Source organism: Ptychodera flava, chromosome 6, assembly GCF_041260155.1.
Source record: "Ptychodera flava strain L36383 chromosome 6, AS_Pfla_20210202, whole genome shotgun sequence".
Classification (NCBI taxonomy): domain Eukaryota; kingdom Metazoa; phylum Hemichordata; class Enteropneusta; family Ptychoderidae; genus Ptychodera; species Ptychodera flava.
The window spans coordinates 6,073,528-6,100,562 of record NC_091933.1 but is presented as its reverse complement, the minus strand read 5'-3'; the positions used below and the strand labels follow the sequence as shown (position 1 = coordinate 6,100,562).

The window sequence follows — 27,035 nt, the reverse complement described above, 5'->3', positions numbered from 1 at the left end:
GTGTTGACCAATATATAACATTGTTCTCTCGTGTTATTGCAACATGGACAGATTACACAGCTGACAAGTCAAATGACACAATTTCAGAAGATGTTAAAACAAAACTGTCATCATCAAGTATTATCATATAAATAAAGACATTTGGAAACAAAGGGTTTTACATATAAAGAGGACTGTATATAACTATAACATTAGTTTAGGTAACTTTTAATAAATTACTTTAACTTTGAAATAACGTAATCTTTCTATAACGCAAACAAGTGAAAACATCAAGGATTGTTGAATCAACTGTCAAACAAATCTCAACCTGTGCCACTGTCCAGGCACAATCGCAGGGGTAAACTACTTGTTTGAACATATAGTGTCAATCATCTTCTGGAATATGTTTCCCAAAGAAAGCTTGATCAACAGGTATACTTGATTTAAACAGTGTAATTTAGTTTCTGCATACCGTATTTCAACTTTGCTAAATTTGTGAGAGAAAAGCATTAAAGAGATGTGATTTGAACGACGGCGTTCACAGGACCGTCAGGTTAGTTTACCAATGCTGTAATAGTATTGCATGCAGCATACTGCAGGCTGGCAACGCGCAACGTGACTATGATAATTTTCTCAATGATCAAGTAATTCTCTGGGCAAAACCAATATAAATTCTACATTTAGAAAAAAAATAAACAAGTGACATTGTGCTAGAACCGAACATTTGTTTAGAACCAACCCTTTTTTAATTGGTATTTTTTTCATTTTGTGTTAGAAAGACAAAAATTTGCTTGCCAGTTCCATTGAAAAAATCAGTCAAATGTCACTTCATATGCCACCAGAAAACCCCATTTTCAGTCCTAAATTTCATTTTTCGCGCTGCGAGAGGGGGGACACCCCTCTCTTGCGCTCGTCCCCCTCGTTCGCTTTGCTCACTCGACGCTTGCTCACTTTCCTCACACGCTTTATGACACCGCCTACCTCTGTAAATTTCCCAGTTACATTGAAATCTAATGAAAACACCGTCTAAAAGAATTCATAGCAAAATCATATTTCAACATTTCACTACTGTTATCTTATTGCTATACAATACATCCATAATAAGGATATTAGATCTATTGAATCCTAAAGACGGCAATTAGTCTCCCTTTCCCCAAGTTCTTTTGTAATTTTTGTTAATGGTTAATGGGAGAAAGTTTTATTGTAGACCTATGCTGAATTCAATTCAGCAGGCCATCTTCCAGCTTCTTCATTTGATAATTTCAATATACACATCTACCTTTGATCGACCCATGTTAAGTCAGTGTGCCATGTTATCTCGATTAAAATTTAGTTTCTTTATGAACTTTGTACTTATGTACAAGTCTGTCGATGTATGACAAACAAATTGATTCAGCAACATCACTGCATTTAAAAAAAATCTTTGAAGGATGAATGCAAAAAAAAAGCCAGGATTCACAATGAAAAAAATATAATAAAGGCCTACAGTGGAACATGTAGAAAATAAATAATGCCCCCAAAAATCTTCCAGACCCCCTAGGATATCAAATGGTCCACCCCTAAGTGTTTGGGCGTCACATTTGTAGCCACAAGTGCATTTTGTCATGCCAAGCAATCTGTTAGATTTCATGCAAATACGATCAATATGGGTGTTTCAATTCAGATCGAAGGTGAGATCCACACCTAAATCACAGTAATTTCAACTGATGTTAAACTATTTCCCTTCATGGTATAATCACAATTCAAATAATTTTTACAATATGTAAAGTGGAGAACATTGCACCTTCTTGTATTGAAAGTCATACCCCATTTGACACTTCAGTTATGAAGAGCATGAATATCGCTCTGCAATGCTTGACAATCTTGTTATTTTTTTTATCACACGAAAACATTTAGAGTCGTCAGCAAAGAGAGCTAAGGTAGTATCAGGAGATACACAGACTGTAATCGATTGTTATGCAACTATAAGTCATATAGGGTCATTTCGTTTTGCGCTTGGCATCATGGATTATGAGATTGCATTTATTCCTTTAACAAGAGCAAAATTCGATAAAAGCAAGTATTAATGAAATGTAAAAGTTACAAAACTCACATGACCCTTTTTATCTTCTGACAATGCTGGGAGGGGTAATGGAATCTTTAAATATTTAAAACACAATTTTGCCAATCCTAAAATTATGTTCAACTTGGTATAAACAGAAAGAAAAAATAACAAAGAAGACAACCTGTGTGTTTTTGAAACGTTATGAAATAAAAGTTACCTTATTTACTACTAGCACTGGTTGAGCTGCCTCATCTGTCACATACTCATGTCCACTACATTAGTGTGCTCCAGCGCTCACTTTGGAACTCTCGCTGTGGTTGGATTGACTCTATTCCTCCACAACATAAAATTTACAAACAGAAAGTTGTCCCCTGTGGTTTTTACCAGCACAAACCTCATCTGCTTAAAATTCCTGTTTGCTACTTTTCATACGTCAATGTTTACAAAAGCAGCAGTAGTCGCTAATAATTTGATCCATGCTCTGGAGCAGTGTCATGGCACCCTAATGTATAGGCTACCGTAAGCGGGCGCCATTTTCACACGTATGTTTGTCTCGACTGTGTATCGTCTGCCGACACGATTATGACTAGGCCAGAGTTCTTATCAGACAGACCGGACGTTGCAGACTAGAGGTCGGCTTGTACAGAAAGCAGTTATGTCAATGACATGAGATACCACGCAAATGATTGACAACTTTAGAGTGACCATCAAAACTTTGGAAACTGGGCCAATCTAACCCAGAGTTCATATCAGACAGAAGCAAAGTTGCAGACTAGAGGTCGGCTTGTACAGACAGCAGTTATGTCACTGACATGAGATACCACTCAAATGATTGACAACCTTAGAGTGACCATCAAAACTTTTAAAACTGGGCTAAGCTAACCCAGAGTTCATATCAGACAGACGGGTCGTTGCAGACTAGAGGTCGGCTTTTACAGAAAGCAGTTATGTCAATGACATGAGATACCACTCAAATGATTGACAACCTTGGAGTGACCATCAAAACTTTTGGAAAATTCACAAGTATACAATGAAACGCCACTCAAGATTAACTGACTAGGCACTGAGCAAGCACAGCGTTTTAATTGGATTTCCATGCAAAAAAAGCACAGCGTTTGTTGTAGTCAACAAGCAAGCAGAGATAGCATTTGGTTGCCCGGTGAATTTTCACGATGTTCGTCACCCTAAGGGTTGACGTCAATAGATCAGTGTCTGTTAAAAAACTTGATTCTTAAATATTGCTCCACCTCCCTGTAACAACATTGTTGAATATTAATCAGTGTTTCCCATTATTTCCCTATTGTGACAACTCCATTCAAACTTTAAACATAACCAGGATAGAATATTACACTATCACACATATGATATTGATATATATGTGTCCACAATATTATAATAAAAACACACTTATTTCTGTTCATTTGTCAGTTTACTCCGGGTTTCGATCACAGAGTATCTCATTCACGAGCAAGTCGGAGTCTTTCTTTATCTCAAAGCATGAAATCAAATTGAATTTTTGCATAACAGTAGCTCTACCGGACCAAGGTCGTAGAAAGTAAATTAAAGTAACTTTTGAGATTACCAACATTTAAAAGGAAACAAAAGTTCAAGTTTCAGCTTGTCCGCATGAGGCATGCCATAACACTATTGTTTTTAGATCCAAGCTGTGAAAATATGAAAAACGAACAGTTACAGTTCTGATAAAAGTTCGACTACAGTGTCTTTTTATTGTCCAACCTTGCGTGAGACATTCTATGCATAATCATAGGAATTCACGAGACACGCGGGTGCCTTGAATGGCGCTGCCATTGAATTTAAATAAAAGGAGTTTGTAAATGTAATTTGCCGCCAATATTGAAAGAAGTACACCTCTTGTAAATCGTGGGAATTGTGACATTATTCATGCCTAAAGTGGCGAAATGTTAGGATTTGACGAATAACTAGAATGTAGATTTACAGTAACCGATACAAAATAATAGAAACATAACATTACGCAGCCATTGAATTTAAACAAAAGAGGCTTGAAAATGTAATTTGCCGCCAAGTTTGAAAGAATTATACCTGAGGTAAATCGTGGAAATTGTGACATTATTCAGGCCCAAGTGGCGAGATGTTAAAATTTGGCGAATTAAGCTTACTAGAAGGTAGATTTACTGCAACCGAGACAAATGATAATAATTTGACATCATTCTTTCTCCCAGAAAGGCTTGGCGTCAAACCTTAAAAAAGGTGTCTCAAATATATATAGAATATAAAAAAATAGATTCACACAAATTACACTGTGTTGCGGGGCACGGACGCGACGAGGCCGTTACTCGCGACACTGCTTGCAGTTAATAAACTAGTTCTTGATGCAACACTGTACACCAATGGTGGGCTCCATTTTCTCACTATGTTACAAAACCGTACACCTGTGGTCGCCGCATTGCTTTACACCGTTCCGAACCCGTGCCCTCGATACATCCCTTTATTACATGGTTCCTGATGCCACATCGTATATAGCCATGGCTGGTCCATCCTTTTTAGATATTACATATCTATAATTCCTCGCCCAAAAATCGCAAAATTCTCTTACCATGATATATATTATACTCAGAGTTTCCGTGAAATCAGGTCACTACGGAAGGAGTATGAATCTAAAATCACCACAAGAATCAACAATTTCCCCTAGATTTTACCGCCAATTAAAGCATGTTAATGCATGAGTGTAGGTAGCCATTGGAAATCTCAACTCGTATGATGTCCTCATACAACTCATGTCATTGGTCTACTTCTGTCACGTGGTCGCGTCATTCAGAGCCCTCCGACAAAGACCCCTGTAATAGCATATTTTGGTATAGCACGGTTGTCGTCATGTTTAACGCGTGGAAATCAACTCAATGGCAAAAAATGTTTCTGGTCAATTCACATATCTATTTAAAGCATTGATCCTTTTTAGTCTTTGTGTAACAGAGGTCAATTTGACGACAAGTCACAAGATGGATAGATATGAAAATACAATGTCCATCAATGCTGCGGGGAGAGCAATTGTCAAGACCCATGAACATTAACTGTTAGCTATATGACAGTGGACAGACTGACAGGTGTTGTCGCCTTTTCGCCCCCTGTTTAGAAAATAGTCCAGAAACACATTTTGCCCTCGTTTATCTTCTACCCGAGTCAACTTTTAAAAACATCCTATTTGGGAAAGAACTGAATCAGTAATTATCCTCGTCTCTATTTTATTTTATTTTACCGTACTCTTCCATGCGCAAACACCAATATTTAAACGCAATGTTTGGCATTTTGCCTCATCTGAAATATAAATGGATGTCTTGGATTTAATTCTTCCCCAATCCGTAAATAAATCCGAGACAGACTGTGGCCAGTCGACGTTTCAATTCTGGCATTCAATTAAGAAAAAAAATGAAACTGGGCTCATTGTCAATTTTCAACATTTTGTGGTTTTGGCCTACATGAAGCACGTTTGGACTTACGGAAACGGCCAAACTGACAAAATCTTAGAGGGAAATAGTGATAGAGTTTTTTTAGCAGACATTGACAATTAGTGTTAGTTTGAAGATATTGTATTAATGCCTTGAAACGCAAAATATAAATTACAAATTACTCACACCTTTTACTCAATATCTTATTTTAATTTTGGCGTGGACAACAGAGGGATGCCCTTTAATTTTTTCAACTGGCTGTCGGTCACAGGAGGGTTGTGGTTTCAGCTTAAGTACTATGCCAAGAGTATTTTAAAATTAATACATTAAGCAAATGTAATGAGGAACAAGACTGCAATGATCGTCATGTTTATTCTTCTACTGTATCATGTATTGTAGGAATGAAATCTGAGGGACGTAAACTTGTTTCTGATCAGGACGCCCATCACTTAAAGCTCCAGTAACTGTCATTTTAGATGAGTTTTTTTCACTATTTGTGCTGTGTGCGTCACTTCCAAATTCTTGTTTTACAGGCCGAGTTGACAAGCTGAATCCTGTGTATTTTACCATGCTTTAGGGAGTAGAACAAGGATCTCCAACTGACACACGCAACAAAAAATGGTGAAAAACCATTCGAAAGGAACTGCGGCGACGGCTTCCTTTCTACTAAGGTTTGCACTGACCTCGCTCAGCCGTCGGTTCGCGCGAACATCTGGTTTTTATCAATAACCAGACGATCTGTTCTCTCGAGAACGATCAATGAAATATTGGGCAAAGTGAGAAAATGCCTCAATGTGTAGCAACCTGGGGTGTTCGTTATTTACATATGAAAGAAAAAATGCATTTCATGAATTTATTATCTGAATAAAATCATGAAATACATATGAAATATGAAGTGCGAGTGAATGTTATTTGTCATCGGCGGTGTTTACTGTTTCTCTGCCTGGGAAACATGCGTCCGTTCGTGTGACCTCAAAGTGTTTACACTGTACGCAAACATTAGACATTTTAGACGGCACATCTGTTGCCGCTGACGTCAAAACACGGGTTCGTAAAGCTCAGCTCTTTCTCTCGCTTGTATATTACAGGCAGTGAGAAACCACGATGCAACAAGAAATAGAGCGTAGACAGGAATACTACGAAACGAGTCATTGCCAGTGGTACCGTGAACAGACCATTCACAGACCTACGAACTGGTAATTTCGATCTTTTACGGAGTTCATCGGTCAAGAGCCGGGCCGTATAAACCCGCTGCCAGACGATGCTTCAGAAGTCGAATGGTTTTTTGCAAATATTCGATGAGGATCTGATAAGATTCATTACCCGATGCACTAATCGTTACGCTCGACGGAGGAGAAGGGCAAATGCGAGGGAACGTCAAAGATCAGCCTGGACACCGAAGACGGTTGTCGAAATAAGAGCATTAATTGGAGTGATGGTGCTATTCGGAACTTGCTGGCAGCCTGAAATCCAGCTGTATTGGTCGGACAATGTTTGCTTCGGTCATAATTTCGTCAAGAGAACTTTTTCCCGTGATCGCTTCACGCTTCTGATGCGATTTTTATACTACAGCACACACAGGTCGAATAGGCATTATATTTGTGATGATTTTTCTTATTATTATCATAAAAAATAATTATGAATATTAATAAATTATTAATATGAATGGTACAGAATACTAAAACTGTTTTTACAAAAAACGGCGAGAGTTACTACACAGTATATATATAAGGGGTGGACCATTTGATATCCTGGGGGGCTTGGAAGATTGGTGGAGAGCCATTATTTTTTTCCACCTGCTTCACCATGAATTATTGTTTTTCTACAGGGCATATGCTGGCAACTTTTTTTCACTTTCCTTCTTCGAGATATATTTATTTTTTTTACCAAATTTCGGTGCAATGTTTGTTTGCTTGGTTTTTCACACCCAGTAACAAGATGCTGTTCTATCGCACACATACTATATTCAAGAAACTAAATAAAGATATGTAAATACATTGTACATTTTGATTCACTTTACAAAAATATCAGTTTATAGATTTTATTTATACCATGGGTAACACACTGAAAATACAAATCAAACAACCTGATTACTGAGTTCTACATTAAGCATTAACAAACTTACAGTGAAAACTTTTCTGAGAACATCACTGGTGTCATCAGAAGAGATGATTGCAAAAGAAATATTGAATGACATTGTTGACACTATAGTTGAAAAGGAACAATGATTGTGTGACTTCATACAAAATACTGATGATTGAACTTTTGTGACATATTGCTCCCTGGCTGACCAGATGTCTGCTGAACTCAATCAGTATGAGAACTTGTATGTACTATTACCAATTCAAACCAAAAGAGCACAGTGTCCTTGAGACTTCATTAAAGTTTTGGTGTTTGCTTTATTTTTTGACAAATATTTATTGGTATTGTTCCAGACGAGTTCTTGTTTTCAGTTGCTGAAAGCTACAGTGATAGTAGCTGTAACTTTTGACAATTTTCAGTGTTTTTGTTTGTGTATTTATGAACTTTTGTGACATATTGCTCCCTGGCTGACCAGATGTCTGCTGAACTCAATCAGTATGAGAACTTGTATGTACTGTTACCAATTCAAACCAAAAGAGCACAGTGTCCATGAGAGTTTATTGTTTTGGTGTTTTGCTTTATTTTTTTACAAATATTTATTGGTTTTGTTCCAGACGAGTTCTTGTTTTCAGTTGCTGAAAGCTACAGTGATAGTAGCTGTAACTTTTGACAATTTTTCAGTGTTTTGTTTGTGTATTTATGTCAGTTCCTCGTTTAATAAATTCTAAGTTATTGTTCCTCAAGCTTGAAATGGTTTGTGCTTTATAAAACTCCAGAGCTACTGCTTGATTTTTATTGATGCTGCAGTGTGCATCGAACAATTGCCAAGATTTTTTTCCGAGTCGCAATGGTCCATAATTGTTTTTCCATCAGCCACTTAAAGCCAGATTTTTTCGAGCAACTCCACCTGGCATCCTTTTTCCCCCAAATCTTCCAAGCCCCCCCCCCCAGGATATCAAATGTCCACCCCTAATGAGAAGGTAGCCAACTCCACTCGACATAGTCTCGCATGCCAGACCTAGTCTGGTTCCCTGACCCATTTCCCCGGTAGAGGGCGTGGGGAAATATAGGGTCAGGTACCGGCTAATGTAAACATGGGCGCTATTGGGTTAAAATAAAACAAGCTGTGATTGGATGAAAGTAACACTTGTAACTTTTTCTCGTGTTTCTTGGGTTTCGCACTTTCAGGCTCACTTGACACCAACTTCTTGTTTGTACCACAAAGCCGTGGAGGTAGAAAGAAAGACTTTGTATCTTCATGATTTAGCCACTGTGATTTAGCACACCTCTCGATACTTTTAGAACGTCCACATGATGCCTGGCATTTTTCACGAAATTCGGACACCATTCTATCCATCGAAATCAATCGTCGTTCACAGTTCCAACAAAGTTTGCTTTCAATTAGCTGTGATATCGCAGCAGTACTTGTGGCGTGTATCGAACGTGCTCTGGTCATTGGGGTCACGCCACAGTCGGCGATGACCTCAATGACCCTAGCGCGTTCGATACGCGCCACAAGTACTGCTGCGATATCACAGCCAGCCTTCAATCACCTCTATTTCCCCGTACTTCTGGATTAATCCTTTCAGTTTATGTTTCCCGTCTCATGTGCCAATGTTTTTGGTTCGGATACCGGTGTTCGAACATAATTCTGATCCAGTCGAATTTTGACCGGCGTTTTCATGGTAGCAGCCATATTTGTTGTAGCATGTTCTATCAGGTGACTAACCTCCGCCATCTTGAACAAAATTCTGTTCAAGATGGCTACCCGGTACCCACGCCGCCCTGGAAGATATCCCAGAATCCACCACTTCATCTTCGCTTCAAAAATGACGGCCATCTAGCGATACCGCGGTAAAGACGCTAAATTTTCAAACTAATTTTAAGAGCCACTATGCATTTTCTAGTAAACTCATTTTCACGCCTACATTTTATTGCCTGATGTACAAGGCAGTGGTATTTTTTTACGAATTTTCATTAGTTCTACGCATGAATTTTTTGATCGAAAAATTGATGCTCTGTAAAGTTTGGTCAAACATCCAATGTATTCACTTTTCCCCTGACTTTTTGATGAAAACCATATGGTCAACCCGGTCAATGTAGTATCATTCGACTCTTAATGGTACGAAATGTGTCAAACTGTCATCCGACCCCTATCGACCCCTAGCGTTTTCACGTAATGGGTACTTTCTTTCTGCCTACTTTTAGCGATTTTCTAAAATGTGGACGCCTTATGTAAACATAGCCAGGCCGTCAGGCCTGCAGTTGAGGACCGGGGCAGCAGGTCACCTCGACCCCTGTCCGTTTCGACCCAAGTAATTCACACCCTCTTGTCGTTGTTTGTGGTCAAATCAATCCCGGTGCCTTAGTCACTTCGACCTCAGTCAGTTTTCATGTTACATGTACCTGACAACGTTTTACTGAGTACATTATGCAACTTGTTTCTGTGAGAAAAACCGCTGGCTTCGCTACAACAATCCACGGGGCTGTGAACACTCTGATACTTGTGGGAGGCCTGGGGTACCCCGGCCCCATTGTCATTTACTGACTGGGGAACGTGTCTCACTGAAGTACGGATGGATAAAGCATGTAATTTACTGATTTTTGGAAATAAGGCATTCGTCATTATCGCAATTGCTTGCTATATGCGGCAAGATTGGATGAGCTAGGCCGGTCCGTTCGCCTTGGTGTCTTGACGCAAAATGAGCCTATTTCCGGTTTAGGCGTTGGGCTTGCAGCAATGCATTATAGGATATCTTCCAGGGCGGCGTGCCCGGTACCTGACCCTATATTTCCCCACGCCCTCTACCGGGGAAATGGGTCAGGGAACCAGACTAATGCCAGACCTCGAACCTGCATGCAACGCGAGCGGCGAAGCCGCAAGCAGCGAGTAACCGCAGTTACGAGGTCTGGCAAGAACCAACTGCTCAGGAATGTCACGCCGCCCTGGAAGTTATCCTATAATGCATTGCTGCAAGCCCAACGCCTAAACCGGAAATAGGGTCATTTGGCGTCAAGACACCAAGGCGAGCGGACCAGCCTAGCTCATCCAATCTTGCCGCATATAGAAAGCAATTGCGATAATGACGAATGCCTTATTTCCAAAAATCAGTAAATTACATGCTTTATCCATCCGTACTTCAGTGAGACACGTTCCCCAGTCAGTAAATGACAATGGGGCCGGAGTACCCAGGCCTCCCACAAGTATCAGAGTGTTCACAGCCCCGTGGATTGTTGTAGCGAAGCCAGCGGTTTTTCTCACAGAAACAAGTTGCATAATGTACTCAGTAAAACGTTGTCAGGTACATGTAACATGAAAACTGACTGAGGTCGAAGTGACTAAGGCACCGGGATTGATTTGACCACAAACAACGACAAGAGGGTGTGAATTACTTGGGTCGAAACGGACAGGGGTCGAGGTGACCTGCTGCCCCGGTCCTCAACTGCAGGCCGACGGCCTGGCTATGTTTACATAAGGCGTCCACATTTTAGAAAATCGCTAAAAGTAGGCAGAAAGAAAGTACCCATTACGTGAAAACGCTAGGGGTCGATAGGGGTCGGATGACAGTTTGACACATTTCGTACCATTAAGAGTCGAATGATACTACATTGACCGGGTTGACCATATGACTTTCATCAAAAAACGTCCGGGGAAAAGTGAATACATTTGATGTTTGACCAAACTTTACAAAGCATCAATTTTTCGATCAAAAAATTCACGCGTAGAACTAATGAAAATTTGTAAAAAAATACCACTGCCTTGTACATCAGGCACTAAAATGTCGTAGGCGTGAAAATGAGTTTATTAGAAAATACACAGTGGCTCTTAAAATTAGTTTGAAAATTTAGCGTCTTTACCGCGGTATCGCTAGATGGCCGTCGTTTTTGAAGCGAAGGCGAAGTGGTGGATTCTGGGATATCTTCCAGGGCGGCGTGAGGAATGTGATGATGTCAAAAGTGGTCTGTCTTTCCTATGCTAATAAGTATAACTTTGGACCACCGCGTACAGACGGCCATTACGCATTTTCACTGTACTTGTCCACCACGTTTCACATATCTGCGCCGAAAAAAAATCACTCAAGCAAAAATCTACGGCGAGAATTTATTTTTGAGGCCATTTACCACCAGCTCATTGGAAGTTGAATGGGGCCCAAAGTCTGAGCTTCGTTTGAACGGAGCAAAATGAAAAAGCAAACTCCATAGAGGATGTCAACGATCAACAAAATGCAATCGCAAGCATTGAAGCAAGGCCGGAGCAATCTTAAAATTAGAGATTGGCCATATCTTGTCGGCAAATTCACGGAAACATCGTCTCCTTCCAGATAATCTGTCATGATGGCTACCTCCTGCTTCAGTTTCAGGCTGTCCATCACCACTTCTTCAATGGCATAGATCATTTTGCAGATTGTTTTCATCATGGTTATTGGGGATAGCGTAACCGTGATTTCATGAAGCCGTGCTACTGTCTGAGGTCAATGTAAGGCTAGGCAGTTTACTTCGAATGAAACATTTCTGGATGAATGACACAATCATTCAGTCAAATTCAAAAGGCTATTTATAGACGCTCCACCTACATCATGAATAAACAATAGATGTACTCTTTCATCCAGCCGATTTTCGAAGCATTCTATTGGACAGTATATATAGCACGTCGGTTCTAGCCAGACCTCGTAACCTGCGGTTACTCGCTGCTCGCGGCTTCGCCGCTCGCGCCGCACGCAGGTTTCGAGGTCTGGCATGCGAGACTACACTCGACAGTAAACTGACATACCCATGAATTACCTCCGTTTTCTTCACTTCTGCATGTTGATTCTCAAAATTTCTCCCGGTGTTGGCAAGTCCATAAATCAGCCATCAAAACTACCCAGTTTTGACCACTTTATATAAGAAGGTATATATCGCCAACAAAATGAAGCAGTCTTAGCGGAATCGACAGCATCCGGATTTTTAGGGCCGTTTGCGAAATTTGAATGTAGCCGCCAAGCGGGGCCGAGGGCGGAGCCATGATTTAACGTTATTAGATATGCTGACATAATTGATCGTACGGCCAATGGACGCTCGTGACCTTTTTTACACACGAACATTACACTTACACTGTACGATTACTTCATGATCTGTCCAAGGATGGAGGTGCCACAACGGTCCAAGCTATGTATGTATGATTACAAACGGATGACGGGTTGCAGATGCGTTTGTTTATGATAGATACCCGGTCGACCTTGTGAAAATATGTCAAGTTCAGCGACTTGGCGAGGAGACCTCAAAAAGCGTACGAACGTACAAACACGCAGTCACCGTCCAATTGAACTTGTGATTTTCAGAGATTTACAATGAAAATACAGGCAGCGTGACTGTCGTCTATTTTACCACCCAACAAAATATTAAAACGCAGTCACGGACGTGTTTTACAGACAATGCACAGACAATGTACCTTGAAATCGATATCTTTTTATTGAAAAGGCGTACGCGTGCTGGCGTTAAGAGGACCTGTTACTTTTTTATGAATATGTTAGACAAATATATCCATGTCTTGCAAAAAATACTGAGAAAAAGTTAAATTTTAATAATATTATCAATAGTTTTATTACAGAGCTTCCGTTAACGCAAAATCCTGCGTATTTCAATCATATTATTACTTTGAAGAACGCAAAGTAAAATGACGTCTGCGTAATCCGATACGCATTAAAAAGCGCAGTCTCTGTCACAAAGATATGAGCTGTGCACGTAGTTTCCCTCCAATGTGAAGTTTATCCAGGACTAAAAATAAATTGTTTGCTGATAAAAATGTTCATAATTTTGCAATATTTTGTCCTACATCCTGTCAATCACGTTTTCCTTCAAGTCTGTACCAATAAAAATGTAACAAGTTCAATAGAGTTCGTCGTTATTGCGCCAAATGCATACTTGCAAACCCTGAAGATCTCCTAGTCAAAAATCAAGTTTAAGTTAATGCTACGCGGACTTAAAAATAATAGTTTTATGCCGGTCTGCAAACTTATTCCAGAATATTGCAAAATTGGCCATAATTGCAGCCGTGATTCAAGTCTCCTCTGTCCCGTGTGAGCGCGTGGGTTCAGTACCCAAAATATAGGATTACAACATCGAAACGTAGTTGTCTGAGTGACGATGCCATAAATGATCTGATGGTGATAAGGCCAAACAAAAAATATGTGCTGTTCCGATTACATGGTTTTCAAAAATAGGGTAGGTAGGTAGGGAAATTTTTTTTCATTTTTTTATTTGTCAATGAGCATTTTGTACGCGTTCAAACAAACTACCAGTGAACAATTTCCTCATGAAACGCACTCAAATTGAATACCAATATATTAAAATAAAATATTCATCAGTAGAATTGAAGTGTGTGGTTTATTAGACTGCCACGGAAATTGATATGGCTGAATAACAATTCTTTGACAGGAAAGTGAACTGTTTATCCAAAGGTAAATCCTCAGCTTTTTGCAGTCACTCGCAAGAAAAACGCACATATTTTACGTTGAAGTTGTTTGTAGCCTCGCCAACCTGTATATTGTCTGCTGTACTTCCAACCACGGACCAGCAGCATCACTGGCACATTCAACTCGAATAGAGTACATTTACATTCAGAAAAACCTGGACGGTGTTCCTCCAAAATTTCTTCGAATGTTCAGTTCTGTTTAACAGAAGACAAAATCGACCTTTCTTTGCCAGGATCGCATTTGCGAAACAAAATTGAGTACACGTTATGTCCATCACGAGTCACCATTTTGTTTGAGACGAGGCCTGCTATAAGTAGGGATACCAGGCCCTTTTTTGTTCTTGGTTAAACTTACATGAATTGTATGTTTTCTTGAAGATCTTGTCTCAGGATTCAAAAAACTGTTTGAATGATGGTTCTATCTTGTCTACTTCCAGGGTTATGATTTTTTTTTCGACTTTTTTGACAAATGGTCAAAAAATTTCAACATATGGCTAAAAGAGTCATTTTGTGGGTATATCCCTATGAAAAAATATACGGTAGTTGTATAATAACATTAATTCTCTAACTAATCTGCTTTAAAATACTTTTGTGCAATATATTGTAAGAGTACGGTATAAGGAGCTTTTGTTTTCTTTACACAGAGACTTAAAAATGCCAAAAATTTTGTGAGACAGAGTTGAAAATTGGACGGCACCGTGTATACTACCAGTCAAAAAGCTATTTTTTGCCATTTTCAAACTACTGTAACTTTCAGAGTTTTTAAGCTAGCTCTGTCAAATTTTGGACAGTTAAACTTGAGTAATAACAAAAAAGAATAAATATATTTTAGATCTGTAAATTTCTTAAATGTTACATTTGAGAAATTCTGATATTCAAAATTCAAAAATCATAGGAATATGAATAAAATAAGTCATTGTTCAACTGATCAACTCACAGTACAGAATAATCCCCCTGGAGCTGTCCTTTTTTACACAAGAATATTACTCCCCCCTAAAAAGCTGTCATCTTGTTGTACTCAATTTTCCTTTAGCATTGAAATCTAGAGTCAGGGTTATGATTTTTTCCTTTCCTTTCCTTAGATTTTTCATTCTCTCTTCATTTGCCCGTCTTTCAACTTGTCTTGTTTATCAATTCCCGATTCCTGCACTACCCCTGTCTGTCATTTTCCCCAGTTTACGTTAATGCTGTTTAAAAATAAAGGTTGTTTACATACATTTATTATAATAATAACCATGGCATGCTGACTTTATTCCCATACATCATTGAAAGAGTATTCATTTCTGTTGTCAAATATCATTTTGTAAATTTTGATGAAATGAATTCAGATGAAAAATGAACACAGTTTAATGTTCGCAAAACTACCAGGGTTAACGTTTGAAAACAGCTGATTGTAGCGTACGCGTTGGCAGTTAGGGGCTGTTCAACGAAGTACGTACGTACGGCAAAATTCACGGTAAATTCCGAACGCACAGATTTTGAAACTACTAAGAACTGACCCTAACACACAGTTTTTGGTGTACGGGTTTATATTTAATGATAGAATGACTATAAAAAGTAAAATTGACCAAAATTTTGCTCGATTCACTATCACAAAACACTTCCGGGTTTTCACTTGGCCTGCATAATATGGCCGCGCTGTGCATGACGCGGTTCGGAAATGACAACAAGAATGTAAATGAAAGATTACATCAAAAAACGGCCATGAAAATGCTTCAAACTTTCCACAAATTTAATATAACAGTTGCTGTTTGGTATACTAACTCCGATCACTGAAAATTGTCCCTGCATTTTAGCGAAAACCTACCTACAAAACGCCGTTTAGGCACTGAACAACATACTGTAACGAGCCATTCCATTCTAACAGAGGAAGTCGGACCTGAGAAATGTACGTGCCGCAGTACGGCACGCTGTATTTCGAAAAATAATGCTTGATTTTGAGCGCTAAAATGACACGATATTTTTTTCTTTATTTTCAAAAAAAAAATCCCATGGTAGAACGAGCAGTTGAATTGGAAATTTTTTATCGAAAATTTTATTGAATTAGACCTAATACTTTTTGAGATACAGCAGTTTGAAAACCGGAAACCGTTCAGTGTGCAACAACTGTCAGTGTCATGTCGCAAGTTTTCATGAGCGTCTGGCATCACTTCTATAAGAATGACGTATTAGTTCTCGCGTGATTCGCGCGATTTGTCATAGTTCTCGCGTGATTTCATGCGTTTCACGTTTTTTCATATCGTTATTTTTACTTCCGGGTTTACGAGGCTCTAAAAAGTCTAGGGTCGGGGGGTTAAAATTGGGGTAGGTCGGGTAATCGGAACAGCACATATTTTTTTGTTTGGCCTAACCATGGAAGGCCCGAGACTAAGATAATTGACTTCAGAGCAGCGATGAAAGGTCAGGCAGCGAAGGCAATAGTGGAAGTTGTAGTCTAAATATTTAGTAAGAAATGAAAATCGTCGACAGAAAATAGAACAGAACAAATTGTGAAACTAATATCAAAGAAAAAACATTGTCACTGATGTTGTTTATTGGACACTTTATTCATTGACTTTTGAACCGGTTTTCGATATCGCGTAGACAGCTGTTATATATAGGTACTTACATGTAGTCATGTTGCATTTTTGGTACATTTTACGCAAATAAAAAAACAATTTGCGAACAGCCTTACGCAGATTTGGAAATCCTAACCGAAGCTCTGCAGTTTTATCACACTCAGAAACTGAAGCGAGGACTTTTCTGTCTTTGGGAAAAAACAATTGACGCTACACACGGATGAAGAAGGGTCTATGGAAAAACACACTAAAATTTTGAAACGAGAACGGGCAAGAAAATGTCAGCAAGTTTGTAAGCCTGGAAGTGTTAGTCGTGTTCCTTGCTATTCAAGGTATTTGTGAGTACGATGTGCACATGGCGGAGGTTCTTCGGTAATAGGTGGATACCGTGGAAACCTAGCTGTGATATCGCAGCGGCTAACGCGTTCAAATCAAAGGTCACCGCCACGGTGATATATCACAGCTAGTGGAAACATTCATTGCTTCGGAATAGTCGCTGATGTGTTTGGCGGAGGAGGGACGGAGGAGTCGGTCACAGTCGATGACGATGTGCTCACTGTCGTCGGAATTTCATCTGGACGTTTGTAATGGACGTACGTGATGACGGTGTCATCGAATAATATGGATAAGGTGTATAACACGATCGCAGCAATCTGAATCACAGGCGCTTGGCACATTGCTGGGATAATAATCGTATTTAATATGTAGAATGTCTATATACGACTTGATTATTCAATAAAAGAATCACAGTACGTGATATTAGTGTAGGCCTATAGGCCTACATGTTGACTGGCATTGTACCTATGGCTGCCTGGCTCGGGCCCGGCGAACGCACTGCATAATCATCAATGTGTAGAATGTCTACATGACTTCATTATTTATTAAAGAATAACGGTGCGTGATATTACTGTACATGTCAGCTAGCTTAACCGAGGGGCTGTAGAGCTCTGCATGGCTTGGGCCCGGCTTTGGTCCGTTGTCCACTGCTGCACAGACAGGAAGTCAAGGCGTGAAAGTAAATCACAGTCCGAATTCATAAATCAGCGAAATTCACGAACTCTGAGCGTTTCCGGTGATAAAAACTGGTCAACGGTCAGATGGTTGCATAAACAATCGATCGACTGGCTTCTTTTGCCTAAAATCATACCTTACCCTATGCTACTGGCGAGAAATCGTCCTGAAATCGGCTGGGCACACCAACCCAGCGCCGGCCATTTTGAATGAGCTGCATTCAATATACGCGTCCAATGAGAGAAGAGCAATGACGTCATCTGCCAAGGGTTGTATGCACAGGCGCATACATTGCATGCAGCTTATTCAAAATGGCCGGCGCTGGGTTGTGTGCCCAGCCGATTTCAGCAGTGGACAACGGACCAAAGCCGGGCCCAAGCCATGCAGAGCTCTACAGCCCCTCGGTTAAGCTAGCTGACATGTACAGTAATATCACGCACCGTTATTCTTTAATAAATAATGAAGTCATGTAGACATTCTACACATTGATGATTATGCAGTGCGTTCGCCGGGCCCGAGCCAGGCAGCCATAAGCTTAGGTACAATGCCAGTCAACATGTAGGCCTATAGGCCTACACTAATATCGCGTAGGGTGATTCTTTTATTGAATTATCAGGTTTAATATAGACATTCTACATATTAAATACGATTATTATCCCAGCAATGTGCAAAGCGCCTGTGATCTATATAGAGCTGCCTGCTGCGGTGTTTGTTCAGTTGATGCTGTCCCCGTTTCGCTGAAGCTACCACCTCCATTGATCGCATACCCAGTAAGCTGCTTTGGAGCAACCTTACAACTGCTATTAAGTTCGAAAAATACATCGTCCAACTAGAGAAATGAAACTCATTCCACGTTTTAATGTTGATCAGACACATTTACATTCGGGTCAACTGATGAGAGGTCCCGGTGGTGGCAGTCCCCGGGTTGGTGGGTACCCATGCGCGTTACCAAATTCACGGAAAAGGGGATGTTTTTCTTCAGTCATCTTGGAGATTCTAGGTCCGTGAAATCGAGAAAAAGGGGTACTTTTTCAGAGTAACCTCCGAGAGTACGTGTAGTCCTTTCATAATCTCCCTAGGAAACTAAATCTGGTCTAGTCTCACTCACAAAGAAAATGAAAAACATGTATACAAAGTCAACCTCCAGGGTCAACCCTGGAAGTCAACATACTAACCTCCTAGATTTCAAAAATAAGGGTATGATTTTTACAGCTAATTTCTCCCAGATTTGCCACAAATAGGGGGTGTTTTTCTCAGAAATATTCTAGGAAAGGGGTACTTTTCAAACTTGGGTAACAAGCATGGGTACCCACCAACCCGGGGACTGCCACCGCCGGGTGAGAGCACAGGCCCACGGAACGTTTCGTAGATCGTCGTCGGATGGGAAGTGACTGACACTGTGAGGCCGAAGGCCGAACCTCGGTACTGTATAAGAATACCGAGGTTCGGCCTTCGGCCTCACAGTGTCAGTCACTTCCCATCCGACGACGATCTACGAAACGTTCCGTGGGCCTGTGGGTGAGAGGTCCAATCAAAGGTCACGAGCGTTCATTGGCCGTACGATCAATTATGTCAGCATATCTAATAACGTTAAATCATGGCTCCGCCCGCGGCCCCGCTTGGCGGCTACATTCAAATTTCGCAAACGGCCCTAAAAGATCCCGAATGCTGTCGATTCCGCTAAGACTGCTTCATTTCGTTGGCGATATATACCTTCTCGCAGCCCCAAACTTCACAAATTTTCCGTCTAATTGGTCAAAAGTCATTATATACACTGTGTAGTAACTCTCGCCGTAGACTGAACCTGGGCAATGGTAACTCTCGTCGTAGACTGAACCTGGGCAATTGTGCCACTTGTATAATTTGGCATACAATGTGAAACTATATAAAGGTTTCCAGAGGGTTGTTCACATAAGCACATTACAATGTGTAAAATATAATTTTATTAATCATAATCATAATTTGTTAATAATCATAATTATCAAAACAATTGAGTTTCCAGACGGCGTTTACACAAACATTCATATTAATAATTTATTAATATTCATAATTATTTTTGTGATAATAATAGGAAAAATCATCACAAATATAATGCGTCATCGACCTGTGCAGCACACAGCTGTACTGTGCTCGTAACACAGCCATGTATACAGCCCAAAAAATCAGTGAGAAGAACGGGATAGAATGTTGAAAGTACGAAATGTTATTGATCGAGTGAATGCAAACAGCAAAATGCACCGAAACCCGATGTGCGAACATGCAATTGACGAAGGAGTCATCCCCTACCGGGGCCGCACAAAAATGTTCTCTACAATCAAGCAAAACTGCAAAAATATTGTATGAGAGTTTACACTCTCAGTGAGTCCGCCACGGGTTACGTTTTCAACGACGAAGTCAATCAAGCTGTCGCTGATAACTGTCATCACCCGCTTGATCTCGATGCTGCAGACGACCACCGAGTTTTCAGGGAAAACAGACCTGGGCAAGTTGTTTCCAGGCTGATTCGACCTTACTATGAGTTAGGACATCATGTCATTATGGACTCATATTACACTTCTGCCCCGTTGTTTGACCATCTCTACGTGCATAATATTGCTGCTATGGGAGCTTGCAAGATGTATACCTTATAGGCGAGCGGCAGGCTCACCTATTTTTCACACTTAATGTACCCACCTTACATACGGCCACATCATACATCATTTGAAAGCTTATTATCTCTACTTCAAGAAAATTGACGATGTGGAGCTGCCAAGTAGGGCCATAACCCCTAATTTGCATAATTCACATGGGTACCCAATTTGCATAAATGTGATATAAAGTTAGGAAATTCATTGTTAACTACTCTAAACATACTTTTAAACTATTGAGTGATATTGCATGTAGAATACAAAATTGATATCCAAAAAGATATTTAAAATGGTTTTACTGAAACATTTTCATATTAATACTGAAAAAAATATTTTACCCTTTTGAATAACAAAATTTTTTAAAAAATTGAACACATATAGCCACATCATACAGCCACATTATACATCATTTGAAAGCTTACTATCTCTACTTGAAGAAAATGGACAACATTTAGCTGTCAAGTACGGCCGTAGCCCCTAATTTGCATAAGTCCCACGGGTACCCAATTTGCATAAATGCGATTAATATTAGATATTTATTATTCACTACTCGAAACATACTTTTAAACTATCGAGTGATATATCAAATGAAAGGTATTTGCATGTAGAATACTAAAAAGACATCCAAAAAGATATTTAAATTCATTTTACTGAAATATTGTCATATTTATATTGAAAAAATATTTTCCCCTTTTCAATAACAATATTTAAAAAAAATTAATACAAAAAGCCAAATCTTACAGCATCATCATACGTTATTTGAAAGTTTACTATCTCTACTTCAAGAAAATTGACAATGTGGAGCTGTCAAGTACGGACGTGGCCCTTAATTTGCATAATTTACATGGGTACCCTATTTGCATAAATGCGATATAAAATTAGAAATGTATTTACTACTATAAACATACTTTAAACTATCAAGTGATATATCAAATGAAAGGTATTTGCACGGAGAATACAAAATGGATATCCAAAGAGATACTAAAATGATTTTACTAATTTCTTTTTGTAATAATGTAGAACAATATACTTTTCCCTTTTTAATAACGATATTGTAATAATTTTAACACATAGAACCGCACCACACAACCACATCAAACGTTATTTGAAAGCCTATTATCTCTGCCTCATGAAAAATGACGATATGCAGCTGACAAATAGGGCTGTAATGATTTAATTTGCATAATGCACACGGGTACCTAATTTGCATGAATACAATATAAAATTACTAAAATCAATTGTAAAGTACTCTAAACTTACTTTCAACAATCAAGTGATATATCAAATGATAGGTATTTGTATGTAGAATAGAATCATGAACTCCAAACGTGTATTCAAAATATTCTTATTGAATATTGTCAATTAAATCGTAAACATCTTGACTAGTTTTTAATATTCAAAATATTGTGTAAAAATAACGAATAATGCTAAAGTTATGGGGATAAATATCTGAATTGTTTTGCAATTGATTTTTGTTTATTAAGGATACGCAAACTGGAACATTTTCCTGTCTAATTCCCATATAGCTGAACAACAAGAATACATAAAACCAATTGCAACTAACTTGGGATAATTGGGTCTTCATATTTTGCAAATTTTCTAAAGCGTGTTTGTGCTCTATAGTTTAGTGTTGAAATATAACAAGTTACTCTTAAAAACAAGTAAAAAGAAAAGCAGATGAGCTTAAATTTGCAAATTAAACCGACATTACTTCAACATCCAATTATATATAATCCCAAATTAGTTCCAATCTTGTTATAAATAGCTGTGTTTTGAATGACCCTTTTGTATTATTGATGTCATTTTTGTTTCAATTTCTCTAGAAATCTTGTTTGATGGAGACAACAATGGTTACTACATCTGTTACATCTGTATTTTCAGTTCAGTTATGTGGAATATGTAGACGGAAGGCACCATATTTCATTTATCATATTTATTGTTATATAATGAAGGAAAAGCAACTCAACACACCGTGTTCATATCTTCGTTGTTTGCATTTTGTGTATGATATTGTGTATATTGTCAGTGTATATTATGTTTGGCTGTTTTATATAAAGTGTTAATTAGCCATGGCGATTATTCTAGTTAAGAGTAAAATACTAGCACCACTTACAAGTTGGTACCTTATGCTAAAAATACAAGTGAACAAAATGACGCTCACGAGGAAAGTTCGTGGGCCGCCCAATTATAAGTGGATGATGCAGTCCAACCTTTCACAGATCAAAACTCATTGACTATTTTCTCAAATAAATGGTGAAGAAATAAACAACATACATCAAAGATACGACTGATTTTACACGGAAAATTGAGACAATAAAAGTTCCGGCCAATGCGACATTGGTAACACTAGACATTGTTTCAATGTACACTTATACACAGCAGAATGAAGCAAGGGAATCAGTCGACAGAGTAATAGATAAGGAAAGATCATCAAATGATTGCATAATCAAACAACCAAGAACAAAATACATGATAGCTATGCTGAAAATAATCTTGAAAAACAACACTTTCAAGTCAACAGTGAATTTTACCGTCATGTATTTGGGTGCGGTATGAGATCTCCAGTTTTACCAGAAATTCCCAACATTACATTTCACAAGACAAAATGAGAATAATTCAGCAACACACTGAACAAATATCACTCTGACAGAGATTCAGAGACGATGTATGATTCTCATTGGAACTCAACACGAGCTTAATGAATTCATATCAAACATGAACAAATGCATCATACTTTCAAATTTTCGAAAGCTCTTCTCAAGAAATCATATCATTAGACCTCATTATCTATAAAGGTCATCGGTGGAACAAAGAGAACATTCTCGACTGCAAAGCACACACAAAACCAACAGATACATTGCGGTTCACGAAACCAAACGGCAACATTCAAGGGCCTCGTTAAACGCGGAACATTACGATACATTAGAACAATCATGCAACAACAAGGCATTGGAGAATACAAGATGTTTCGAGATACAAGTAATGAAATGCGACCAAACGATTCTAAATATTGTTTAATTATTACTAACTTTGGACAATTGGATGACATTTAAATGTTATTAAATTTTCATTAAATTAATTTCAAAACCTTGGAATCGTAAAAAGTAAAAGGGAACCAAAACATTTTCAGGTCCCCTATATGCAGATCAAAATCTCCAAGTACCCCTCTACAATTTCCCAAAATTTTCGAATCCAACCCGAATTCCTCTGCCTCTCACCGTTATTTGTGAGCGTAGCCTAATCACAAACATAAGAAACGGAAATATAAGCGTTACGATGATGCCAAACTTCACAAAACCTACAACAGTCCGATCTCCGATTCAAATGAGCGTACACAAATACAGCCTGAACGAACAGTAGACATTCTAGCTTCCGTACTTGAACAAACTGAACTTCAGTGGAACAACTCGATTGGTAACACCTACAATCATTCAATCAGTGCACATGTTTCACCAAAAAATGAAGGACTGATGAAGACAACTCTATTCTCGAAAGGTAGCATCAAAGGATATCGCAGTGTCACATTAGTCTTGCTACCCCATAGGGCAGAACACGTAGATTAGGGTTACGTCTCGCCATGGCAAATCAACACTATACATAAAACGAGCAAACACAACATAATATACACTTACAATATACACATGTACCATACACAAAATTCAAACAACTAAGATATGAACGATTTGCGGAGCTGCTTTCTCTTATCACATGCCACCAATTGTGTCTGCTGTCGAATTAATCTTCCCTGCACAGACCTTTGTTCCTGCCAAGGCAGCGATAACTGTGGCAACCCTTTTACTCATGACAATGCTGGTGAAGAAGAGGATGATGAATTCCTACAATTACTAGATTTACTGGAAATGACATGAATGATTTGGATCATGAATCATGCCATTACTTTGACTGCAGCTTACTCTGACACATTGTTTCAGCTACAGAGCTACATTTCAACAACTACAATAGTGTCGTTCGTGTGGATCTTTTGTTGCATTGATACTTTAGTTAATTTTTAAAATACCATTATTAAAAAGAGGAAATATTATTTCGACAGAATTATGAAAATATTTCCGTAAATTAATTTAAATATCACTTTTGATATCAATTTGTGTTTTACATGCAAATACCATTACCACAGACCATATATCACTCGATAGTTTAAACGTATGTTTAGAAAAGTTAACTATAAATTGTTAATACTATATCGCATTTATGCAAATTGGGTATGCGTGTTTATTATGCAAATTAGGGGGTTATGGCCCGATTTGGTAGCTCCAAATTGTCAATTTTCGTGAAGTAGAGATAATAAGCTTTCAAATGACGTATGATGTGGCTGTGTGTTGTGGCTGTATGTGTTAAAATTTTTAAAATATTTTTATTCAAAAGGGGAAAATATTGTTTTCCATATAAACATGAAAATATTTCAGTATAATCAATTTGATATATCACTCGATAGTTTAAACGTATCGTTAGAGAAGTTAACAATACATTTCAAATATTATATCGCATTTATGCAAATTGGGTACCCTCGTTAATTATGCAAATTAGGAGGTTATGGCCCTACTTGGCAGGTCCATATCGTCAATTTTCTTAAAGTAGAGATAATAAGCTTTCAAATGACGTATGATGTGCCGTATGTAAGGTGGGTACATTAAACTCCTAAAATAAGGCCCTTTTTGTGGATTTGCCGCTCGCCTATTAGGTTTACCCGATGACATAAAAAATGCCGGAAACTATGATCCACAAGTCGTACCGCCTGATGCTGACGACGAAGAGCGATGGCCACGTGGTAGTTTCTCAAATGCGTAATAAAAATATTTTTATTATGCAAATAGTATTCGACATTTACATACGGCTCCCTAGGCTGTACGAACCTCGAATACATCAACACAGTAAAGATCGCATGTCAGCTCAGGGTAGTTATGACTATATCTGCTCAAACTGACAGCTTCCGACCGACAAACATAGGCTAGTGATGATCGGCCTTGTGGGAACCCGTCGCCTCAGTGTTTTAAGGGCCCTCGCCGATAGTTTTTCTCTCGTCTTTGTGTAGATTTACTCGGCAACTTCGAAAATGATATAAGCCACAAGAAGGATAGACACCGAGATAACGAGATACGGGACATGTTCAACATTAAGGATGTGCGCGCAGCAAACGAATATTCACCTGATACCATAGAATTACATGGGATTTGATAGAAAGCTCGGTTCTATTATTTCATTTGATGCATAGCCCAATCAGAAGGAACTAACTTCAACGAACTAAAACATTAATATGCCATCGTGCTCAATTTTGATATAAACTCCAATAAAGTTTTTAATCCATTGGAAAACCATTCATGAAACAAAATGCTGACTCACCATACTTTTCATTATCGGCTAAATTCATGGTCGTATATTCCAATAACTAGCACGGTGACATCCATATTCTATTGTGGATTTTGGTATTGGTTTAAAGGAGATTATAAACATCCATGTTCAAAAAAGAAACGAAGTTCTTCCACTTTTACCGATAGCACATCCTCTCTATCTCTTACTCAAGATACCATTACAGAAACTACCATCCACATCACTAATTGTACACTGTTTTTATGTGTTATCATTATGTTTGGCTTCATTCGAAATCAAAACTAGAACTCGTGGATATTTGGAGAAAACGATCACACATACCCTTCTAAAACAAAAGGTAAAGACAGAATTTGATTCACCAGTTTGTGGTTGACTATTTTCTTCCACTTAAAAGTTAGCTATTGATATTATATCTATCTATCATAGACAATAAGCATACAAATAAACATAAACAAGTAACATTTCGTTACCAACTATTTTTTGCACACAACAAATATCACCATATAAAATGTCGAATATTGTTTTTTTTATCTTACCTTGGCAGTCTGTGTTTGCGCGTACATTGAACAGCAGACATACTGAAATAAAATGGAGAAAGCGATTTTAAAATATATATATATATATATATATATATATATATATATATATATATATATATATAATATATATATATACATAACAAGATGGTAAATGGTTGATTTTCTAAGAAAAATTAATGTATATTGGTTAGATAATCGTCATGGAATGGATTATTTCAGAAAAATGAGATACACGCACAATGTATTACTGTTACAACTATCGTAAAGGTAGAAATATAACGGGCTGTCATGGTTGATGGGCGATTTCGACTGTACAAAGCCAGCGACTTCAGTGTTTGATCATTGGAAACGAGGGGTTTATAAAGGGAAGAGAATACATTTATTAGATGATCAATAACATGATTGGCATGTGTAATTGTCTAATTTATCAAAATTTAATCCACATTGATTATGGCGTACTTTTAAGTTTGTCATCTTACCTCTTAAAGTTTGGTTACCTAGAAGACTATAAATCTAAAATAGCCAGTCTTATCGTTTCTTGTACCATGATGGGATGGCGTATTTGAAAGATGTCTACTAAAAGGTTGGTTACCCATAAGACTATAAATCTTGTGTGAGGCCTATCAGCTAGGCGATGTTGCCGTGAGTGTGTGGGGGTTCGAATCCCGTTTGGGTTATAGTAAAAAATTTATATTCTAACAATAGCCAACGTTATCGTTTCATGTACCACCATGGTACAAAATGTACTTTAAAAACGCTTATTCATTTGCTTGCCATGGATATAGAGAAAAATGAAAATACCCTTCACCGAGTGATAAGTAAAACGTATCGAGTGATAAAAGTTATTCCCACAAAGTCTCCACTCATGTATTTCACAATAATGTATCCTAATAAACTATGTTCACTGTTCCACTGAGAACAGTGCTGGGTAAGGAATTGTTGGTTCTTTAGTTTAAATTCTATTGATCTC

The 27,035-nt window shown here is 38.4% G+C and overlaps 1 protein-coding gene across 2 annotated transcripts in view; it reads right to left on the bottom strand.

The window, feature by feature from the left end:
* The window catches only part of LOC139134248 (uncharacterized), a 33,733-nt gene extending 7,340 nt beyond the window's left edge, over positions 1–26,393 (bottom strand). For both annotated transcript variants that reach the window (XM_070701161.1, XM_070701162.1), the window contains exons 1-2: positions 26,304–26,393; positions 26,063–26,104 (exon numbers count right to left, since the gene is read on the bottom strand). In XM_070701161.1, the coding sequence (XP_070557262.1) occupies positions 26,063–26,104; positions 26,304–26,355 (94 nt within the window). In that variant the 5' untranslated portion in view covers positions 26,356–26,393. The remainder of the gene's footprint in view (positions 1–26,062; positions 26,105–26,303) is intronic.
* Between the last annotated feature and the right edge of the window lie 642 nt (positions 26,394–27,035).